Source organism: Lolium perenne, chromosome 4 (genome assembly GCF_019359855.2).
Source record: "Lolium perenne isolate Kyuss_39 chromosome 4, Kyuss_2.0, whole genome shotgun sequence".
In the NCBI taxonomy this organism is placed as follows: domain Eukaryota; kingdom Viridiplantae; phylum Streptophyta; class Magnoliopsida; order Poales; family Poaceae; genus Lolium; species Lolium perenne.
Genome location: NC_067247.2, coordinates 113,965,451 through 113,976,799, shown reverse-complemented (window position 1 = coordinate 113,976,799; position 11,349 = coordinate 113,965,451). Strand labels below are relative to the sequence as shown.

Genomic DNA, 11,349 nt, shown 5'->3' with positions numbered 1-11,349 from the left:
CATCCTTCAGGATCTACAGCAACTGGGCCGCCCGATGGGCCACATGCCTCACCACCATCTATGGGCCACCCGGGCTTGCCGGATCTAGGCCATGCCGTTGATATACCCATAAAGTATACCCACAACATTGTCCCTTCAAATGCTACACATTTGTTGGGCTCCAAGTTGTGAACGTGGCAACGGAGACCACATCCAGCGGCTAAGCCCGCAAAACTGATGTCCTCGCAAGTCTCCGGTGCATAATCCATATCAGTGAGGTCCTAGTTGAACACAAAATACAAAATATGTACCTTAATCGAGCTAAATCGACCCAAATCCGAAATTCCCAATCCAGTGGGGGAGACATCAACAGGGGGGAGACATGGAGCTTACCGAGAGATGGTCCTGCGTCGACTCGCTGTCGGGCCAGCTCGGCATCCTGGCAGTGGCGCGAACGGCGGCGACGCAGCGGCGGCGATGGGCGATGCGAGATGCGGGAGGGGAGGGAGATGGGGACGAACTGACCGTGCGGTCAACTAATCGGGCCGCTTATACAGCCTCGGTCCACAGGGCGCGGCGCCGTTAACGTTCGTTACGCAGACGGCCGTCTCCGCGAGCCACGTCAGAAACATGATTAAATTGGGCCAAACCGAGTATTACACAGAACTGGTAGTTTTCTGAAACAATTAGACGCAAAAGTGGTAGTTTTTTGCAACTGACCTGAAAAGTGGTAGTTTTTTGAAGCCCTAGCCTGGTAGCAATATGCAATTTACTCCGATTGTGGAGTAAAAACCACGATACTAAGAGGAGAATGGTTGTCCAAGGTAAGTACATTTGTCTCCCAGTATATAACAACATTCCTTGTGAGATATAGATTGATTCTCTCAATACAAGAGCATCGGTTTCTGCAACATATAAAAGCTACCAAAGTCTGGTCCCTTCCTGGTGTGAGATATCGCATTATTCGAGGAACCATAGATACTATCACAGTAAAGAACCACTAACAAGGGCGGTCTAGTGTGTTGTAGATTTACCATTTTATGATGCCATGTGAGTCGCTAGAAACATGTGAAGTGTATGGTTAACCCAATAAGAAAAATTTTGTAAGGGGACTGCAGCAGAGGCTACCATGTTCCTACCGATTGCCTTTGAGAGATGCGCCGGGAGGTGTGTTTGATCCCCCGGGTGATAGATATCATTTCCCTTTTTTCATTATGTTTTGCTCTACAAGCAGCGTGTGTCCATTCTTTTAACAGATTGCATCCTCTTATGGCAATACATAATCGTGGAATATTCAATTGGAAACCTATAGATTATCTATTCTAGTATGGCAACAATAGTCCTACAAATGTAAATAGCCACGAAAATTCAGTGCATGCCAGAAACAAACATAATCTTTTCAAAGATACAATGTACTCCCTCCGTCCGTTAATAGATGTCGGAAGGTTCATCTAAATTCGGATGTATCTATGCACTAAAAAGTGTCTAGATACATTCAAATTTAGACAAACTTTGGACATCTAAAAATAGACAGAGGTAGTATATGTTTTAGCAGTCCATCCCTAGAAACCATGGGAGATGGCCCGGAAGGCCATGGAAGACGTGGCTTAAGACCAACAATAAAATTCGATCTTGTTCTTGAGGATCAGATACCAAGAAAGAAGTGGCTTAAGACCAAGAAGCGCATGTACTTTAGGAATTTTGCAAGCAAAATCTAACCAATCGAATATGCATTACTTCTCTGCTTTGTATGTACATGTTAGATCTCAATTTGAGGAAATTGGAAATTTCCATGTCTGAGTGCTTGAACATGATATCCTGTCATAACATTTGTAATTATTATGATCTATAACAAAGTACACATAAAATTTGACGCTTAGTAAGAGCATCTCTAACCGACCCCACATAAAGGAGTAAACATCAGAGTATCCTTTAGAGGAGTATATTTGCTCCTCTAAATTTTTGCCGATTCTAACCGATCTCGTAATTTTAGCGGAGTAAAACCAAAATTCATCTCAATTTGATATGAATTCATTCGAACTTGATTCAAACTAGTTCATAATAATAAAAAGGGTGCGAGTATTTCTCAGTCGACTGAGAACTAACTTCGTTCATGATGTCATCAAATCTTCGTTGCAACTCATGATTAGCACGAACCACGATACAAATCAAATGGTCTAGAACTTGACTGCTGATGCTTGGAAACATCTCGTTGATGAGATTTCTGATGGAGTCATCGCTGTCATTAGAGACGAGGTTGATGCCCTTCGCCGCCTAAGCCAATGTGTAGAGTGTCTTGCTTTGGAGTTTAACTCCGATTCAATGGCTAGAGATTGGACCATCCAAAAATTAAACACAAAAGGGCCACCTCTTCCACGTTGCATGTTGTCTATTCCCGCATAATGTGAGATAGTAAAAAAATTCCTCCGTCCACAAATAAATGTTTTAACTTTATCTAAATCTGCATTTATATCTTAATAAAGTTGAAACATCTTTTAGGACATTTTAGCACTGTGAGTACTTTAATTAATGAAATCCGGCCATGACAGGAGTATTTGGTTCGCTTCTCCGTCCAGACACATATAAATCAGTAGCAAGAGTGCAACTTATCAGACCGACTTTTTATTGACGAATGACGATCGTATTAGACCGACTCCAGCAGAACTTTAAATCATTTTTATCCCACACTGCAGTCCAATACGTCCCGTAGTATAAGCATACGCTGACAGGAGTCATCTTCTGGTTGGTTTAAAGGACTCTGATTTTTTTCAATATACTCCGTATAAAAGTTAAAGGACTCCGCGTTTTTTTTCTTGGAGTTGAACGACTCAGCCCCGGCAACAGCAACGGGCTTCAAGGGTTTGGGCTATTACTACCAGAGTTCACTAGTTTTGGACCCAGAGGTAGCACCACCTCGAATAGGGTTTAAGATCCAGTACCGGCGCAGCCTCAGGTTCGATTCAATAAGCGAAACCCACCGCTCACGCGCCATGGGAGTCGCCGCGTCTGCCGCCTCTCCTTTACCGGAGGCTGCCGCGCCCGCCGATCCACCAGCCAAAGAAGATATGCAGCCTGCCGCCACCGCAGATGCTGCGTCCGCCGATTCACCGGCAAAAGATTCACCGGTGAAAGAAGAGATCGAGCCTGTCGCTGTTGGCGGCGACACGGAGGCGGCGGGGAAGACGGCTGTCTTTAATGCCGGCGAGGAGGAGGAAGAGGAGTGCCCCTTCTGCGTGTACATGAAGGGCGGCGGATGCAAGGAGGAGTTCGTGGAGTGGGAGAAGTGCGTGGAGGAGGCGGATGCGGACGGCGGCAACGTCGTCAAGCAATGCGGCAAGGTCATGGCCGCGCTGGGCAGGTGCATGGAAAACTACCCGGACTACTACACGCCTGTCTCCTGCAAAGTTGATCGCCAGTTTTGGGAGGAAGATTTACCCGTGTAAAATTTTTTGTTGCTCAGTGCGTTAGCTGTTCCTATATAAACTAATTAGCCAAAATAAATCCCTAAATCCTAAAACGTTGACCAACGGGGGAATGATTTCTCCTTTGGATACCCGTTGTTAGGTAGGATGAGACTCTCCCAGCGAATGGACGCTAGGATGATAACCCGGTTTAAAGTTCGTCCCTCCCTGCAGAATTTATCACGAGATGAGAATTCGAACCCGGATAGGCTGGCTGCGCACTTTGTTTACCTTGCCGCTGAGTTAGAACTCAGTTCTCATAAATCCCTAAATTCTTGAAACCTCATCGGTCGAAAATCTAATCGGTGTATGATGGTGCTTCATCATCAGCTCCGACATCAAGGAGCGTCGAGGGTGGAGTGATGTTAGTATTGCAAACCCAGACATCAACACATCAGGATGGTACCCGCTCCCTTGCACTAGTTTATTTGTTAAACTACATGCCAACATCAGGGACCATTCGGAGTGATCGACGAACGGCCTTCGTCCTACCTTTATCCATGTTTCGTTTAGCTTGAACTAGTCTACTTGCATATTTTGGTGCTGCGTTTTTTTTCCAGATATGGGAGCAGTGCCCTAACCTCTGCATGAATGGATGCACACGGCCAAAATTTTATTTCAAAGTACGGGTACAATAGTATTCAAAAGCTTACAATCACGAATCAGATAAGGTCGATATTTTGACATTGCGTTGGGGTGTGGCACCTTATGTATGTTGCGGTGGGCATGCTTGGCCCCGCTTTGGATTTCTGCTTGTAAGCGTATGGTGTGGTTTCTGGTGGGAACTTTGTGTACTCTACCGGTTGAGGCTTCATTAATTTAAAGTTAGGCTCATCTTAAGTTTTCCGTCTAAAAAAAAGAGATTGCACACTAAGGAGAGCAAGAAGGAACGGAATAAATACTACTCTCATGGAATCAATAATCGTGTAAGCAATGATTCTTGGCTTGAAACACCCCATTTAAATGTGGGCTTAATTAAAACCAATAATGGCATATTCCAAAACAAAGAATACTACAATCACTTGGATAATTGCTTCATTTACCAGCTACAAGTAAAAATGACTACTTTTTAGTAGTACATGTTGTAATATTGTTTTACACAATTAGCTCAATAACTAATTGATGTCAGCCGTGTGTCATCTACTCCCTTCGGTCTCTAGTTGTCTTGGATTTAGTACAACTTTTTAATCTGAGTTAATTAAATGAACTGTAATTTCTAAATTATATTGATGCTTCCATCCGCTAAGCTATCAACAATAATCTCTACTATATTAAAGCTCTAGCGGTGGTGTCCCGTGGTACGTCGTCCGAGCCTTCCACACCGCGCAACAAACGGTTTTCTTTCCGCTGAGCCGCGGATGATAACATAACCGTCGCGGAGCAGCGACCCCGCACGATAATTCCTGGCTGAAAAAAAACAGTGGGCAGTTACCACCTAGGCATGCACGACTCCTCCTCAATCTGAAAGCTCTGCAAAAAATCATCAAATTACCAACCATAGATCCCTCCCGTTCTTCCATCTAACGCCACGCTGCCGGAGATTACAATCGCACAGCAGTGCTTCTCGGCGCTGCGCGCTGGCCTTTGGCGCTGTCGCCGTCGCTCTACACGGCGGCTCCGCGGGGGGCCACGGCTCGAGAACCGGAGATGAGCAAAAGACTGACGTGTGCTCCGTGCGGGAAGCCATCTCGCCGGTTCGCCGGGACCATCACTGCCTGGAGTAGTCGAGCCGAGCAATGCGGGGTCATTTCCCCATCAGACTACAGCGCAGGAACAGCCGGCCCCAGGGCCATGACCGCGCGCGGGTGCCAGGACGGAAGGCCGCGTCGGCCTCTGCTGGCTTGGAGACGACGAGACGCCGGGAACCCCTGGTGTAGAGTGCCACACCTCCTCCAGCTGTTAAGCTCATCTATCTCTGTTACTCGACTGGATCAACTGATTGTCTTCTATTTCTTCTCTACATGATTCGTTTTGAAATCTGTTCTAGATGGTGTTAATCTCTTCTAGATATTCTGTTTACCATCTAAAATTCAGTACTGTGAAACATTGTGTCCCGTCGTATAGATGCAACAGCAGATTATTGATAATGTATCTAATCATCACAAAGCAAACCGTGGTTTAAATTATTGGATGGAATGGAAAACATGAATAAAAAAACACTAAAGCATTTTTTTAATGAATTTTCCTCAGCCATCTGCTCTGAAATCTTTTGCCTGAAGTTGACACTGTAATGTGCATCATACAATTGTTCTTTTCAAAATAACATGTTAAAGATAGTTTTTGAGTATTAAAGAAAACAAGATGTGTTCTCACGGCATGGCAAAAGAAACACACCAGATTGAGACCTCCAATGGTTGCTTTTTAATTCCGTTGTTATAGCTCTGCTATAGAGCGTGGAAGCCATGGGACTTCTATCATTGGTTACAACTTTTGCTTCAGATTCGATCTGTGGCCCTTGATTCTGCTCACAATGTTGTTCTTCAGCAGTTTCCACGCAGGTAAAAGTTCAGTTTCTTAACTAGGAATATCTCCTACTATTTTCACTTCTTTTGAGTTGACAGATCCTACAATAGCATTGATAATTGTGCAGATGCCGCTGTTCCCCAAATTTCAGTTGCGTCAACTGGTGAGTTACCTAAGATTCTTGATGAAATAGAATCATTTCAAAGAACGAAGTGTCAGCAGAGCAATCCATATGCATCTAAATTCACAATATTAGAACAACACATGTTGTCTCAGTGGCAAAAATATAATGTATAATTTACTGATTATAATTCATAATTAAATGAATAACATTTTTTTTCTATTCATCGAACAATAATTCTTCATAATCGTGAAGTGCAAGCCAAGAAATACTGATACATCAAATGGGTTGTCTCACCATAAAAGTGTATTAGTTATTAATCCTGGTAAAGAGTGAACCAGTAGCCAAGGACTCTCACTATCTTTCTTCAGAGGAAGGTACATATCTGAAAGCTTTATTAGTTTTGACTCCTTCTCACTAGCCTTTGCGAGACTACCTTAACTCTTAGCTGAAGCTCATGATTCTTTTTTGGTCTCTCTTTCATATACTTTTGCGAATATCCTTGTTTCATAGGTTAGTGCCAATTCTTGGGTTCACAGATGAATCTTGTCAGTCGGAGCTGGGATAAGACTTTGGGGTGATCAAATGTACACAAACCTGAAGTTACATTGATTCTTATAGAATTAGTTGTGACTCAATGTGGTATTGTCCAGTGCTGCATTGCATGTGATAGATTGCACCGTAGCAACAGATTACTAAAAACATTGATTCACCTGCATTATATCTAAGCACCATGAACTTTGTTTATCTAATGCTGACATGCATACAAACACAATGGAACTACAAAAGCTATTTACTAAAATGACTGCTACAAATAAAAACCCTCTAACCTTTTGTTAATTAAGATGCTTTGACCTTCAGCAAGCTTTAGCAACTTCCTGAGTGCTTCTACGCCCCCTTCAAGAGCAAAGACTCACACCAACCCTACTCTCTCCCCACCAGACTACAAGAGCGAAGACTCCGCACCCACCCTACTCTCTCCCCACCGGCCCGAGGCCTTCGCATTGCCTCGCCCGACAACGTCTCTTTTCCTTCTTCGAACTAGGCTTTCACCCCGCTATATTAATATAGCAACCAAGATACAACAAGCCAGCTGGGACCGCAGCACAACCAAGCCCAAACAAAAAAGGAAAAAGAAAGATAAGAGAAACAAATGCCGACTACGGCTGAGCAACTACACGAAAACAACTCGCAACCGCTGCGCCCTCCGAAACAGTACCACCACGCTCCTAGCAGTCCGAATCGCCGCATACCAAGCAACACCTTCAACAAGGAAAACGACGACGACGTCGCTGCTGCCCGGACTAGTCCTAGGGTTTCCCCCGGTATGCGGAGGTGATGGGGGAGAGGTACACGCGACACCCTTCGGGAAGGAAAGACGGCACCCGCAGGCGTCGCCGCGTCGGTGTCGGACAAGCCGACAAGGATTTCTCCCGACCCCCACCGCCACCACCCCGAACAAACCGAACTGCTCCACCTCCTGTCGTCCACCAGCGTACGCCACCACGGTCTTGAAGCCATCGTCGCTGTCGCTCAAAGGTCACCAACGCGAGGCCTAGAAACAGATAAGGCGAGCGCACGGTCGGAGATAACAGCAGCACAACCATGCCGGAGGGAACAACCTCCACCGCCCGAACTGGCGGTAGTCGACCGGACGTAGTAGCGAGACCAAGTCAGGCCCAAACTGGCCCATCCAAGTACTCCGCCGCCACGCTGCTACTGGCCGGATGTGCGCCGCCATCGCCAACCCCTGCCACCACACCTCCGCTGCGTCCAGGAGAACGACGTCGAGCCCAGATCAAGGCAGAGCGAGCGCCGCCAGCCGTCCGGCCACCCCGCCGCCCCGCTGCCAACGGCAGCGCCGCCGCGTCACCTCCCAGCCGACCTGCGGATACCACGCCGCCAGATCGACCGCCGCCGGCCGACCGCACCGCCGCCATCGAGAGGCCGCCCGCGCCCCCTCCGCGCGACGGGTAGTGGCAGCCCCGCCGCCGCCGGCACCACACGGACAACGCCCGGCGGCCCACGCCGACGGCGGCGGCAGGAGAGAGCTGGGGGGAGGAGCTGGGGGAAGGGGACTAGGGTTTTCGCCCGTCGCCCGCGGGGGGGGGGGGGGGGGGCGAGCGAGCGAAGCGTTTCACTCCTCAATCAGTTTTTCACAACGTCTCTTTTCCATGCGGATGTATAGGAGATGCTGCTGAAAGAGAAAGCGAAGTTGTTGAACACCATCAGGAAGTTGAATAAAGACATTAGGACATATGAACTATGAAGTGGAGAGCGGATTTTCTGCCGGAACCGGTAACTACCGGTGTTCCAGCTGCCGTCCGATTTTGCCTGAAGATTCGGGAATGCTTTTCGTGTATATGCACTTCTTTATTGGTATTGACTGCGAGCTGCACCTACCTTGGTCGTTTACTCTGTACAGCACGACATACATACAGAGAGTAATAATATCAGGCCATCTCCGCCCACCCCCACCGTGACTCCCTCTCTCATCTCTCTCAATCTCGATCCAGAAAAAAGCGGCGGCGGTAGCGGAGCGCGACCTGCGGCGAGGCGAACGACGACTGCAGCGGGACGGCGAGATAGCGGCCAGAACTATGGGGGTTCGAGTGCTCACCCTGGGCTACGGCCAGGACGTACGGCCGCGCCGTGCATGAGCAAGGGATCGCTCTCGAGTTTGGACCTGCAGCGCAGCGCCTCGGCCTCCTCGTCGAGAGCCGCCGGAGGAAGACGAGCCGAGGCGGCCGCCGCCACCTTGTTCATGTGCGGGCTAGGTTTGGGATTCGCTTCCCCGATGTAGGAATTGTTTTCTCTCAATTTGATGAGGATGCAGATCTGAAGATTGATATAGGTGTTTGCTATTTCTTGTCCGATCTGAAAGTCAGTCGTCTATCCCGTGTGATTTCTAAATCATCCAATTCTCTCTAGTTTAATTTTTCTCCTACTTTTTTTTATAATGGCCCAGATTGAGAAATTCTTGTTAAAATCCATCAAAAAAAATCCAGATTTGAAGAATATTCTGGTGGTGGTTTGTCCATATGAACGGTGCTTTTGTTGATATTATATTGTAAACAAATGTATCAAATATCAATGGCGTATGCTATACTTTGTTGATATAATCCTGGCTCCTGTTTGGTATCTGCAACTAAAAAAATGTTCCGTGGAACATTATTTAAGAGATTATACAAAGCATGATTTTAAAATATCTATATAATTGTTCTGAAATGTAATTAGATCATTTTTGGTATGACTCAAATTTTAGTAAATAATAAAAAAAATATAATATGTGCCATATTTCTTTGGTATCATTACTGATCCCATACTAAGAAAAATATATTGATCATACGATTTGAGTTGCTCACAAAAATTTGGAGATATTTTAAATGGACTGAAATTATTTAAATAAACCACTACTAGAAAAAGGTCTAGCCATAAGATGAGTAGTGGCGCACCCATCTAGTGGTGCTCCACTGCTATATAGCAGTGGCGCACCAAAAACAGGTACGCCACTGCTATGAAAATACTAGTGGCGCACCACAACAACCATGCGCCATTGCTATATTTATTTTATGATTCAGCTCCACCCCAAACTTGAGTTAGCAATGGCGCATGAGTGGTGCGCCACTACTAACTGTTAGCAGTGGCGTGATAGTAGTGGCGCACCACTAGTGCGCCACTGATGGCAACTACTAACTGTTAGCAGTGGCGTGATAGTAGTGGCGCACCACTAGTGCGCCACTAATGGCAAAAAGTGGTGTGCCACTGGTAACCTGTTTTCTAGTAGTGAACTATAATATATGTGAATCATATTTGTGTGAAAAAGAAATAAAACAGGAATATGTGCGAAAAAAGGAGCATATTTTCTTAAAAATTATCATGAACTAAAACTTTTATGAAAACAATGTAAGATGATTGGAGTATATGGTAATAATATATGGAACTTCTATGAACTTACGAAAATAGGAAATTGTGACATGATATTTCGTAGAAATATTTTGTCATTTATTTTAAAACTGATACAATATTTGAAACATGGTTGAAAAATTATACAAACTGAACCTAATTAAAATCAGTAAGAACCATCCATCGTAGTTAGTGTCGTGCATTAGAATAAGTACAGAAGTAAGTTGTTAATTCAGGAGAGATTTTACCGTGGTGGAATGAATTGAAATAATTGATGAGAGAGAATTCGGGGTGGAGAGAGAGAGGAGAGGGGACAGAGCCATGTGGGTGGGACCTACACATGCAGCAGACATGCAGCAGAAAATCACGAAAGAGCTAATACGTTGGACGGGGTAGATTATACTGGATCAGCTGGCACCACGTGATTGGCTCGGGAGACTCCGGTAGTTACCGGCTCCGCTAGAAAAGACTTTGCGCTATGAAGTGGGGCTCTCATCGGTGAGTGCTGGAATGGGGTAGGTAGCACTGCAACAAGTAAATGATGCCATGCCTGTCGACGGGGGAGTCTGTCCACGAGGAACGACGAGCCTCAGTGCCCCTCCGCGTGTTCCTGATATAGAGCAAAGACAAACCTATTCTTCTCATCATCAGTGACACAGGTGCTCTATTGCCTGACATGGCAGCAAGAAAGTCGAGCAAATTTTATTCACGATGCAGATCTGGATCATGCAGCCACCTCTGCCTCACCTCGTCACGCTTGTTCTTGGATTTGCACCAGCGGTACACCAGGTTACTAATGGCTGATCATATTCTCCACATTTCGTTTCTCTAATTACACCAGAGGCACCTTCTTTCCATGGTACTATTGCATCTTCAACATGGTGCGAACTGGAATAATTTTATGGTGATATCTACAGATGTATAGTCTGTAGTTGTTATAGGGTTCAGCTTTCTGGTAAGTTGTAACTGTTTCCCTGTAGACCTACACGATGCCCTGCCATGCCAGTAGACCTTTGTTTTGTTATTGCTAACCTTGAAAATGACAGTTTCATCCGATTTATAATATGAATCATTTACACTGCAATTCTTATGCAAGAATTTAGTTGTATAACTGAACATGATCTATCTGCCATCTTATTTACCACATAATTTTAAATATGGTCCAGTCTCAAATTTTAGCTATGAAGTTATTTAATGTAAGACCACTAGATAGTCGAAATATGTACAGATTCAGTACTGGCTTGAATGCTAATTTTTTTCTAATAATTAAGAATGGGAGTATGATAGCAAGCACTCTCGAGAAACACAAGAATCAATTGAATTTGGTCTAAGAAAAAATTGCATTCATGTACCATCGCTCCATTTAGTTTTGGTATTCTGCTGAACTACCAGATGTATAAAATAGCATACATTATTTTG

At 45.3% G+C, this 11,349-nt stretch overlaps 1 protein-coding gene across 1 annotated transcript; it reads left to right on the top strand.

The window, feature by feature from the left end:
* The first annotated feature begins 2,969 nt into the window (after positions 1 to 2,969).
* LOC127347087 (uncharacterized) lies at positions 2,970 to 3,422 on the top strand. Its single transcript, XM_051373313.1, has one exon. The coding sequence runs from the start codon at positions 2,970 to 2,972 to the stop codon at positions 3,420 to 3,422; it is 453 nt and encodes a 150-aa protein (XP_051229273.1).
* The last annotated feature ends 7,927 nt before the right edge of the window (positions 3,423 to 11,349 follow it).

Coding starts and splice junctions, on each gene's coding strand:
- LOC127347087 (XM_051373313.1), top strand. CDS start 2,970: ATGGGAGTCGCCGCGTCTGCCGCCTCTCCTTTACCGGAGGCTGCCGCG.